At 36.2% G+C, this 12664-nt stretch overlaps 2 protein-coding genes across 2 annotated transcripts; one reads left to right on the plus strand and one right to left on the minus strand.

Annotated features, from left to right (window-relative positions):
• Window positions 1-7341: 7341 nt before the first annotated feature.
• On the minus strand, window positions 7342-9304 carry LOC125239901 (putative Dol-P-Glc:Glc(2)Man(9)GlcNAc(2)-PP-Dol alpha-1,2-glucosyltransferase). Its single transcript, XM_048147667.1, has 2 exons — window positions 9159-9304; window positions 7342-8928 (listed from the first exon to the last, which is right to left on the minus strand). The coding sequence occupies exon 2, from the start codon at window positions 8910-8912 to the stop codon at window positions 7467-7469; it is 1446 nt and encodes a 481-aa protein (XP_048003624.1). The 5' UTR covers window positions 8913-8928; window positions 9159-9304; the 3' UTR covers window positions 7342-7466.
• Window positions 9305-10352: 1048 nt separating this feature from the next.
• On the plus strand, window positions 10353-12039 carry LOC125239717 (SCO-spondin-like). The gene is made up of 6 exons (XM_048147358.1): window positions 10353-10399; window positions 10588-10713; window positions 11010-11097; window positions 11199-11251; window positions 11664-11836; window positions 11982-12039. Exons 1-6 carry the CDS (start codon window positions 10359-10361, stop codon window positions 12023-12025), a joined length of 525 nt encoding a protein of 174 aa, XP_048003315.1. The 5' UTR covers window positions 10353-10358; the 3' UTR covers window positions 12026-12039.
• The last annotated feature ends 625 nt before the right edge of the window (window positions 12040-12664 follow it).

Here is a 12664-nt window from a genome sequence, read left to right on the forward strand (position 1 = left end):
ATGTTATATGACGCCAAGTAAATCTCGCCAAAAAAAAATTTTTGTGTATTTTTTTTTTAGTTTTTTGGAAGTAGTTTCACATAAAAAGTAAATGATATTCATAAAACTGGCACTTAGAATAAATAATTACCAAAAAATACTTTTTTACAATGACTTACTAGTTATTTTTTGATATTTATCAACGAGGATAGATTATGTCCGATAGCGGCATCATCGCCACCAAAAAAGCGTTTCGTTCTGAGAAATAATAAGTAATTGTTATTTTTTTAAACGCTTATAACTCTGAAAGTAAGCGAAGTCCAGAAAAGTTTATATGACAGTTTACTCCTCTAATATTATAAGGAATACGCTGTTAAGATTATTCGGTTTCCTTATCTTATACCATGTATGTATAACATTATGTATTTTTGTACGAAATAATTATGTACATTTGAGAAAAATCATAAATCTAGGCTTGTTGACATTTCATTTAGAACATTTAGATGATAAGTGTAACCTACCCAATGAATGTATTAAATGCATTTAAAAATATTCGATTTTAGCATTAATATGGCTGTTTTAGATTTAATAGTAAAACAAATGTGGATTATTTATATTACGTATTTTGACGTGATGGAAATGTTACCTAAGTATTATTATATTTAATTTTATCGTGGACATACCTAAGGGATCATCCACATATTACGTCACACCAAATTTCAGGTTTTTGGACCCCTCCCCCCCCTATGTCACGCTTTTTTGTATCCCTTTAACAGGGATTGTCACATTTAGTATGACCCCCCCTCCCTCTTACACTGTGACGTAATATATGGATGACGCCTAACGATTGTATTGTGATTTTAAAAAATGGTTTTTATTTATTGTTAAATAAGTGTGTATATTATGTATTTATCATTAGATGTGACAACTTTAACTTCGGTGGTAATTTTACTTAAGAATAACCACAAAATTAGAATTTTGAATAAACCCCCGACATAGTAAACCGATTTTCATAAAACATGGCTAAGGACACTCCCGACTAACTCAGCTTTCAAACGAAAAAAAACTAAATCTAAATCGGTTCATCCGTTCGGGAGCTACGATGCCACAGACAAACACACACAGACAGACAGACAAACAGACATAAATAAATATTAATTTTTTGGTTTTTTATTTACCTTTAACTGTGACAACTTTACCCTCATTGGTAAAGTTGCCACGTTTGACGAAATATTTGTGACATCCCATGTCGCAAGGGTCCTTATGCGCATGGAACGTCACTATTCACTAATTATTGTTAAGGGACCTTTTCAGAGCCCATGAATGTACAAACAGCGTCCATATTTATTTTTAAATCTACTTATACCAAAAAATATGATGTTTTCAAGCAAAAGGTATCATTGTCGCTTTATTTATTTAATCGTATGGCATACACAGAAGTGGAATCTTGAGCGTTGCGAGGGTTTCAAGGCACGAAGGTTAAACAAACTTTGCCACCGAGTGAAACACAAAATTTTTCACCACACCAACACGAACAAAATACTGACTATAAAATATCAAACTAAATCAAATCCATCAATCTATTCAATATTTATGATTCAAAATCATCATTTATAGGTAAATTCTACCAGCCAGCTTAAGAAATCAAGTTAAAATTTGTATGAAATTACTTTGCACTCTTGTGGATAAAATGCAATTTTGCTATCTGTTTTCGAATAGCAAAGTAAGCCTTTACCAGTTGGTGTGGTGAAAAATAATTTTAACCATCTATATACATAAAATATTCATTTAAATTATAAAAACATTATGGTAAGCGACAATGTGATAAATACATTTTACTTGAGAACATCACATATCTATGTGAGTCATGAGTAGCAATAGTCTGCTGGTTTTTTGTTGTTAATTGTTTATTAAATTAAAATTTGTTGTTTCTAAGTAAGAATGTTATAAATATTTATTTTGTGAATACAAATTGTTTTTCTTTTATTAAAACAGAGGGTTTTAATAAATAACTATTGTTGTTATTTATAAGTATTAAAATATAATAAAAATAACGTTAAATTTTATCAATAAGTTCAAAACTGTTTGTATTTAAAGTGTGATTTAAGAATCCTATACCTATCCAATGCATTAAATGTACAATTCATGGAAATAATTCGTTTTATTAAATACTACATCTATTATTTTTCACACTTTTGGCATTTACTCTAACCTAAAATAAAGAAATACCAGTTTTCCTACTGTATTCTAGACGGTCAAGATTTGGTCAAGTCAAGATCAACCAAATGTGAGTGTGTTAAGTAAAACGTCCCACTTTGTCGGTTACCATTTAGGCGAGATTTACTTGTATCCTTTTGTATCTTTATATGAAATATCTGGGCAACCGAGCTTCGCTCGGTTCTGTTTCGTATCCTTGACATGTGTCGCCATCTAGTTCAAAAATGAATAGTACCTACATCGAGCGAAAGAATTCTCAGCCTTAACAACACAACTACTCCACACGAGATGGCGCGCATTTCGCCACAAAAACTCAAATAGTGTATTTTCTATTCGTTTTAGCCTTGACCTGTGTCGCCATCTAGTGTTTGCAATAAATAGTACTTACATCGACCGAAAGAATTCTGTCTTAACAGTACAACTACTGCACACGAGATGGCGCGCGAAGAAAAACGCATGAAAACTCGAAAATTCGCGTTTTCCGGGACCTAAGGATAAGTTAGACCGATTTTTCACCCCCAAAAACCCCCACATAACAAATTTCTGCGAAATCGTTAGAGCGGTTTCCGAGATCGTCAGTGTAAATAAATATATATATAAATAAATAAATATACAAGAATTGCTCGTTTAAAAGTATAAGATAAACACACGGCTTCGTAGCAATCGACAAAGTGGGACGTTTTCCCGTGCACACTCACAAATATTGGCACTAAAAAAAGGCGGCAAATTTGACAAATGTAGGGCTCAGCGGCCAACTGTCTTCATGAACCGCGTGCCTTCCTAAACCTTGACGTTGGCGGAATCATAGACGAGCCATAACACTTAAAACCGGCCAAGAGCGTGTCGGGCCACGCTCAGTATAGGGTTCCATAGTTTCCCGTATTTTTCTCAAAAACTACAAAACCAATCAAGTTTAAAACAATTTTCCTAGAAAGTATTTATAAAGTTCTACTTTTGTGATTTTTTTCATATTTTTTAAACATACGGTTCAAATGTTTTTTGCTTTAGGAGCGATTATTTCCTAAAATATTAATATTATCAAAAAACGGTCTTCGTAAACCCTTATTCATTTTTAAATACCTATCCAACAATATATCACACGTTGGGGTTAGAATGAAAAAAAATATCAGCCCCCACTTTACATGTGGGGGGGGGACCCTAATAAAACATTTTTCCCCTCACTAGCTCGGAAACACGTGTTTTGTGCTTCAATAGCAGCGGGTAAAAACGCATTTTATCCACTAGTGGGTAAAGAAATTTGACCTTGAATAAAGTCAAATTAACTGCTTTAAAATTGATAAAAGTAGGTGAATCTAGTAATAAAGACGATTTACCACCTGTGGAACTACTGGAAGCAGTGATAAACGCATTTTTTTACGTTGTAGTTTCCTCGCTACAGTGAGGGGAAAAGTTTTGTGTTACACTCGGGTGCAAATGTATTTTACTTCTCGTGTGTTAAAAAACTCGCAAGTTCAGGATTCTATTCTTGATCCACTCGCTTCGCTCGTGGTTCAACTATAGAATCCTTTCACTTGCTCGTTTTTCAATTCCACACTCGGCGTTAAAATACAACTTTGCCCCCTTGTATAACAAATAACTATTTTTCATTTTTTATTTTTGCACTTTTTTGGCGTGATTGATATACATTTTGGAACCAAATTTCAGCTTTCTAGTGCTTACGGTTACTGCTGAGATTATCCGCGGACAGATATGGCGAAACTATAAGGGTTCCTAGTTGACTACGGAACCCTAAAAACTGATTGAAAATATAGGGGCGAAAGTTTAATTACACATTAATATCGCGCCTTTTTAACCCCCGACGACGACGGGGTGTTATAAGTTTGACGTGTCTGTCTGTCTGTGGCATCGTAGCTCCCGAACGGATGAACCGATTTAGATTTAGTTTGTTTGTCTAAAAGCTGAGTTATTAGTGCCAAGATTTGGTTGACCGTTTATATATTCCCAGTTTCTCATAAATAAACAAAATGGGAAAGACCTTAACTTCTGATCTAGAAATGCGCCAATTGGAGGGGTTGGTCTGCCGAGCCGACCCTATGATGATGGCAGAAAGACAGTATATTAGGGTAATTTTTTTTCAAAGTTCCACCCCACTTTTTTGTAATATGGGTATTTTTTACGCGATTCATACTCAGAATCGCCAGCTCTTTCGATCCTGATAGGAGAAAAAAAATGTCCCAATATTTCCATACATTTTTTCGAACCTTCCATACCGTTACCGCCACGCAAAATGTATGAAAAAGTGGTACTTAACGGAATGGGAAAAACCTTGGGACACTTTTTTCTCCTATTAGGATTGAAAGAGCTCGCGATTGTGAGTGAAAACCACATAAAATCCAAATCTAAAAAAAAGTGGGGTGGACAACTTTAAAAAAAATGGCCCATTAAAGGATGGCATAAAACAATAAAAAAGCAGGATTTCACAAAAAACAATTACTTTTTTTATTATACACACATTACAGAAATAATCAAATAAGTACATTATTCAACATTAATATCACAAATTTAATTTTAGCAAGTTACAACTCTATGTACAGTCAGCAAGAAAAATATGAATGTAGCCTAAAAAGTGCAAAATAGTACATTACGATACAAGTGCGTAAAAAAGTAAGTTCGAAACGAGTGGCGAACATGACCGAAGGGAGTGTTTTAAATCGACACGAGTTACGAATTTCCTTTTCGCATGTGAATCGTACGACGTATTTCAGTACAGACAGATGGCACTCCGTAGTTTCGACCTACCATATAATGAACCAGTTCTCGCACTAGTGCGTAAAAAGACACCATCAGTACTGAAATAGTACATTACGATACAAGTGCGTAAAAAAGGAAGTTCGAAACGAGTGGCGATAAATTAAAACACGACCGAAGGGAGTGTTTTAAATCGACACGAGTTACGAATTTCCTTTTCGCACGTGTATCGTACGACGTTTTTCAGTACAGATGAGCCTCCGAAGTTTCGACCTGGCATATAATGAACCACTTCTCGCACTAGTGCGTAATAAAAACACCATCTGTACTGAAACATATGTATAGTTGTATTATAGAAATATACAATTTTAATGTACAGGCAATAATCTTGTATAAGGTACAGCGGAGCAAATCTCGACTGGGGGGCAAATGTAACTGGTCCTTTTTTCCATGTTTTACAATATTTGCATTATTAAATAGAGTGGCCACCGGTTATATATGGTAGGCGTGTTCAGTGGATACATGTAGAACTCAACATCATAGTGTAATAACGGAAAAAAATGGATTAGTTACAATTGCCCCCCAGTCGAGATTTGTCCCGCTGTACCTTACATATAATACTACATATTTATTTTATTTACTGCTCATAACTTGAAAGCAGAATGATCAATGCTACAAATTCGATCACGAGCATAGCGAGTGATTAAAATTACGAAAATCAGACTAGAGCACACAATATAGTGCTAAGTTTATTTTTTTATTAATATTCTTTGGGACACTGACATAAGCGAAATTTATAAAATTATAAACTAGTTAATTAATATTTTTTCCCCCTCACTAGCTCGGAAACACGTGTTTTGTCCTTTAATACCAGCGGGTAAAAACGCATTTTATCCACTAGTGGGTAAAGTATAGAAGACCTTGAATAAAGTCAAATTAACTGCATTAAAGATGATAAAAGTAGGTGAATCTAGTAACAAAGATGATTTACCATCTGTGGAACTACTGGAAGCAGTGATAAATGCATTTTTTGCGTTGTAGTTTCCTCGCTATAGTGAGGGGAAAAGTTTTGTGTTACACACGGGTGCAAATGTATTTTACTTCTCGTGTGTAAAAAAACTCGCAAGTTCAGGATTCTATTCTCGAACCACTCGCTTCGCTCGTGGTTCAACTATAGAATCCTTTCACAATTCCACACTCGGCGTTAAAATACAACTTTGCCCCCTTGTATAACAAATAACTACATTATACTATGTCAATATACAAGCGAATAATAAAATTACATGGGGAATAGATTTTCAGTGTCCGGAAAACGTTTTGTGACGCTTTATAACAGTGTAAGGGTAACCACATCCACACAGGCGACGCATGTCCTGAGACGCGGAACGGACATCAGCGAAACGCAGCCCGAATGTAATTTAAAAAACGTCTCCTCAGTACCTTTTGTATAGGAAGGACGTAATTCGCGCCCCAAGCGACGTCCCTTGCGCGTCGTTCCTGTACAAAATGTACCGAGGAGACGTTTTTTAAATTACATTTCGGTGGCGTGGCGCTGACGTCCGTTCCGCGTCTCAGGACGCGTCGCCTGTGTGTGGATGGTCCCTAAGGCCTGAGTGCCCTGAGTGCGTAGCCGAATGGCATTTCTCCGACGCCAAATGAAAACGAAACGCCGCGCCAGTTAATCCGGCTTTCGCGCCAATACGCACGAGCGATAGAGATAGATATCTACTAGCGTTTCGTTTCGTGAGCATTAGTGCCATTCGGCTACGCACCCTGAGTGGAAGCTCGGTAGGCGACGCGGCGCACTATGCAGCGACGACTCAGGATACTTGTATGAGCTTCAATAGTTTGAAATGCACGCCGCACGCCCGACCCGCTGTACGCCATATGAGCGTACACGAGGGTATTACAATAAGAAATTGTGTATCATATCATAATCAATATAGTTATGAAAAATAATCATATAATACAATGTTTTTATATAGAAGTTTTGTAAAAATACCTTCATTTTTACATATTTTTATGTAACACTTTATATGTGTGTCCCAAAACGACCCACTTTGTCGATGCTATAATGCTATAAAGCCGCTTTGTCAGTTTATTCATATAAAGATATAAGTAAATCTCGCCTTATGGAAACCGACAAAGTGGGAAGTTCGACTAAACACACTCACATATCGAATTACTTTCATTAAGAAAACATTTTGTATTTTATTTTCATATCATTTTTATACCAAAACTAGTTTTATTACGTAAGACTTAACACCTAACATAAAATAAGAATTTAAGGCAAAAATAATCATGAAATAGTACATTACGATACAAGTGCGTAAAAAAGGAAGTTCGAAACGAGTGGCGATAAATTAAAACACGACCGAAGGCACACACGACACGAGTTACGAATTTCCTTTTCGCACGTGTATCGTACGACGTTTTTCAGTACAGATGAGCCTCTGAAGTTTCGACCTGGCATATAATGAACCACTTCTCGCACTAGTGCGTAAAAAAAACACCATCTGTACTGAAAAAAATATATAGACACTGTGCTTAACTATATAACATTACCATATAATTCTCTGTGCATAATCAAAATTTTTCCACATTATTTCCTTATTGAAAAACAAATTAAACGTAACAGCATTGATAATCAAATACCATACAAATTCAAATACAACTATTTTATATGTCGGCCTTACAAATCTTAAACGCAAAACTATGTACGGGATTAAGAAATATCTAATTTCAATCATTTTCTGTAACGCTACAACTAAGAATAAACTTATAGTGTATGGCAAGAGGAATGAAATGCAATTCTGATCTTTTAAATTATCATACAAACTGAAGAGAAGGAAAATATAAGCCGGAACGGTTGCGTACTTTGCAAATGCATATTTACCGAACCATCTGTTCCATACGTAGAATGTATAATGACGATTATCAGCAAGCAAGTACGGGTGTGTTACTGTATTGAAATGTACTATTATAGTAAAGAGAATACCGTATAATACTATATTGGTTTTGTTTCTCGCCATAAGTTTTAAAGTTGATGGTAATTTTGCTAGCAGATACGGTAATCCAAAGATTCCGTAGAAAATCAGGAAGTATAACATTTGAGGTAAATGTAGACTTGCTTGATGAGCAGTTTTATCACCGACAACTATAGAACCGTTTTTATAAACGAAGCTTACAAACGAAATTAGTGTAACGCTGTGAGTAAGTATTATTAACCAGTCTTGTTTCGTTAGGAACTTGAAAAACGTGCCAAAACAGGTAGTTATGTGGTATCCTAGCGCCAGAAACACATCGCTCATACTATAATACCGTTTCAACTTAGATGCATCAACGTCCCGAGCGATAACAGAGTTTTTATTCAACAATGTTCTTGTTAAATACTTATTGCCGAAGACTCTTGAGCTTTTTATCATTATATCTAGCACTTTGTGACCTAACACCATTGCTATAAAGACTATATTTGTCTGGCGCATCAACACACTGCACAGACCGAAGACTAAAATGAAGAATTTATGTCTACTCGTGAAACATAACCGAGAGAATGCCAAGAGAAACGTAAGTGATAGTGTATCAGTGTAATACACATGTGAAAAGAAATACAGAGGTGGGAGGATGGCTAAGTTAAATGCTTGCAACACTATTTTAAACTGACTTTCAGTGTTGCTACCGTAAACAAACTTTAATATTGAGGAAAAGAGCAGCAGATTCACACACGAAGCGACTAAATTGACTAGTCGTAAATGGTATGTGTCACACGGTAAGTATGAGCCAAGAACGGCAGCGGAGACTAAATACAGGCCTGGCAGAGTCGTGATCTTCGAGTCCCAGTGAGTAAAATTTCGTTCGCAATACGCCACCCCTTGTGGGATGTGAAATAACTCATCAATGACTGTTTGAGTAGTATCGTACACCTTATCAAAGATGAATTTCGAGGCAGTCGCGTATGCAGCTAACGCCAGTAGTAAAGTGAGGTAGTATTTATATATCGGCTTCATTTTTCCGGTATGGAATCTGAAAACAAAGTACACACTGATAAAACTCTCCGTGGAAAACCCATAAACGCATGAAGAAACTTATCCATCTAAAATGCAGTTCAAACTGTCAAAGGGCAGATATAAACAAGGTAGTAGGCAATTAAAATGCACTACGATAAGATAATACACGTTCAAAACATTGTTCTAGCTCATAAAATACACGAAATGTCACCGTACAAAAACCCTTGAGGTTATGGCAATATTTACCTGTTTTAGCGATATAAGCTTTCTAGGATTACAAAAATAGTGACTGCTGCACTTGTGTGCTAGATCGAACTAGGAATAGCACAGTTCTTATCAGAAAACGAAAAGTAATAGAAATTAGAAGCCGGCATCGTAGGGCTACGAGTAAATAGAAATGGCGGGCGGTATGATAAAAATGACGTATGACGTGAGTTGACGCCTTTACAACGTTCCGTTTCACGCAATTTGAACAGCATTCATTTCCCTTCGAATTAAAGCCCAAATGAATGCAATAAAAATATAATTTTAAAATATAAATATTAATTTATTAACACGTTATTTGTTCAACTGATAGTTGCGTATAGTTAAAGCTCCATTCATTAATTTCTTACCTCAAATAGAGTCTGGCACATAAAACCTTTTAATAAAAAAAACTTTAACTTTTTTAATGGCATCCCAAAAGTATTTTACCGGAAATGGCCAGTTAAGTAGGCGGAAAGCGAAAAGGTTGATTAATAAACGCTGAAATATAAACAAATTTGAAAAATGTATGACGAAGGTTTCTCATCCGATAGAAAATTCGAACTTGTTAGTGTTTGAAATGTTTTAGTTTATTATAGCTCATTATCTCAACTCTGTATAGCATAAGTTCTAGGTTTTTACAATATTTTGTTTCCTTTAACTTGCTTTAACACACTTTAATGAACCACTAAACTAACTGATAAGACATTTTGATATTAAGGAAAACAATAATGTAACGCGTTTATCCTCTGATTACCTAAGTTGAACCAAAGTATAGCTGACCTATTTCGCAAAAGCAAACACAGAATGGTGGCCTGGAGTTTTTCAAATTATTTTATTACATGTAAGTTAATATTATAGACGGTCAACCTAATGTTGTCACTAAAAAAAGGCGCGAAATTGAAACTTCATATGAGAGTTAATCCTTCGCTCCTCAAGCGCGGATCCAGCTTCGTGCCCAGGGGGGGGGGTCACGTGGTCTATTTGTATGGCCAACCTAGGCTCCAGGGGGGTCATGAACGCCATGACCCCCCCCCCCTTGATCCGCGCATGTCGCCCCTACATCTTCAAGTGTTATATGCTCGTCGATAATTCCGCCAACGTCAAGATTTAACGGTCGCTGAACCCTAAACCTGGTGGACCGATATACATAAATAATAACTTTGTTACGATATTCATTTCTTCGTATTTCAGTGAGTGTTGATGTTCTCCAAGACGGTCGTATCATATTTGGAGGACTGTAGGTAAGTTTATTATTAAATGTATATGTATATCGTCGCCTTTCATCCATAGTAACTACTAGTACAAGCTTTGCTTAGTTTGGTTTGGGGCTGAGTTGATCCGTGTAAGGGTAAGGTGTCCTCCAATATTTATTTTTTATTTATTTTACTGAGTGTCATTGTGATTTTACTGAAAGTGTCAATTTTATTAGCGATAGGAACGGGTTTGCACCATGCAAGCACAGTGAGACATGCATCCGACAAGACCAAGTGTGCGATGGCAATATCGACTGTCCGACCGCCAGCGACGAGATATTTGACAGCTGTCAAAATTCCGAGTAAGTTTCCGGTCACCTTGTATAATCAGGAGGAGTGAGAGAGGTATGAAAGAAGAATATAGACGGCCAAGAAAATCACTAAAAAAGACGCAAAATTCAAATTTTCTTCTGACACCTGGCGTCCTTTGCAAAAAACTAAATACTCCTAGGTAGATTTTACGAAGACAATTGGCTGCTGAGCTCTACACTTTTTAAATTTGCCGCTACGATGTTGCCACTTTTTATTTTTTACTACGATGTTGCCACTTTTTATTTTTTACTCTTTTCTCTGAAAATTTATGTTATTACGTTTTCAGAAGGCCCATGTTCGCCCTAGCCTTCCATTGCACCAACATAGACACAAGAGACATGTATCAAGAGAAGCTCTGTCACCCTCTCTGCAAAATGTGTGTTTGGTGTTTCGGGTGTCCATGGGTGGCGGTGATCGCTTACCATCAGTCGACCTGTCTGCTCGTTTGCCTCCTATCCCATAAAAAAAAAAAAAAATTCAACCCGAAATCTGTTTCTACGCTATGATGACAGTCCAGGAACAACCAGAGTGAGTTTATTACAGTCTGACAACTAACGTAACTCATGCGCGGATTCGGGTGAGGGGGGAGGCATTACCCCCCCCCCCCCCCCCTCGCCTCGGTTGACCATACAAATAGAGCACATGAAGGGACCGGCCTTTACCCCGTGAGTCCCGTGACACCCCCCCCCCCCCTGGGCACGTAGCTGGATCCGCGCTTGACCTAACCACAAAATTAAAATTTTGAAAAAAATCCAAATTTGTCGGGAGTGTTTCATAAAAATCGGTCCACTATGTCGGCGGATTTTTCAAAATTTTAATTTTGTGGCTAGGTTAAACCGAAACATTACGATTGCAGGCTGCTTAGAGTTCTTTGCATTTCACTATTTTTTTCTTTATTAAAAAGTGCCATCTAGCAATCAACTACGTAACTATTTTCCAGAGGGACATGTAAACTACCCGCCTGGCCAGAGCATGGAAAATATGAGCTCACCGAAGGACGAAGTTATTCCGAGTTTTCATTATACTATGAGTGTGATGTAGGCTTTGAATTGTATGGGAAAAACTATCCAACATGTCATGATGGTGAATGGGAGGTGCTGCCTTGGTGTATAGGTAACTTGTTTTTTTTTAAATACTGGAAAAAAAATTAAATAAAGGAGCATGTTTATTGTTTACCTACACAAAAGTTCATTTACTCTTAATCTTGATTTTAAAGATCCGGTGACGGAAATTGCTTTACAGACTTTATTTTTTTCAGAATTATCGGGTTGGCAACTGGATGAAGAAGACATACGAAAATAAAACAAAATATTCCTTTATGAAACCTAAGTTATCTTTTGTACAAACTCTAGCATAGTGCCTCTCTTTTAATACGCCTCTTGATCCCGATATCCTGTAATGTTTAGGCCACATTTTTTGAAATTTGCCGCTTTTTCCTTTGGCAGATTTCACATGACAGGTTATATATAAAAAAATAAGGCCACTGTTTGAATTTTGGCCCTCTTCCTGAATTGACAAAATGGGCTGGCCAGAGTATTATTTATTTTGTCGTTCAACCTTTTTTAATATACAGATTACGGAATATATTGTAACTGGTTATTCCTCATCAAAATTATTTATGGATGCCACTAAAAACTAAAGTTTACTTTTTAATATTACCACTCATTTATATTGTGCCAGTTATGTTGAGGTAAGAAAAGAGACCACTATTATTATAAATTTGAAAACATAGGCAGCTTATTAAAAAAAAAACAATAATACGGATTACAAATAATATAATATGAATATATATTCGATGATGGTGCCCTGTATATATGTATATATATTATTTATAACAAACTTTGTAAACGGTAATTGACGTTTCACAGATACAGAATTTGGTGGAATATACACAAACATGGATATCATCTGACCTTATGTAAAGGTGGCGCCATCTCATTA

This window comes from Leguminivora glycinivorella, chromosome 26 (assembly GCF_023078275.1).
Source record: "Leguminivora glycinivorella isolate SPB_JAAS2020 chromosome 26, LegGlyc_1.1, whole genome shotgun sequence".
Taxonomy (NCBI): Eukaryota; Metazoa; Arthropoda; class Insecta; order Lepidoptera; family Tortricidae; genus Leguminivora; species Leguminivora glycinivorella.

Coding starts and splice junctions, on each gene's coding strand:
- LOC125239901 (XM_048147667.1), bottom strand. CDS start 8,912: ATGAAGCCGATATATAAATACTACCTCACTTTACTACTGGCGTTAGCT.
- LOC125239717 (XM_048147358.1), top strand. CDS start 10,359: ATGTTCTCCAAGACGGTCGTATCATATTTGGAGGACTGTAG. Junction 10,714..11,009: donor GACAGCTGTCAAAATTCCGA/GTAAGTTTCCGG, acceptor TTACGTTTTCAG/AAGGCCCATGTTCGCCCTAG. Junction 11,837..11,981: donor GGTGCTGCCTTGGTGTATAG/GTAACTTGTTTT, acceptor TATTTTTTTCAG/AATTATCGGGTTGGCAACTG.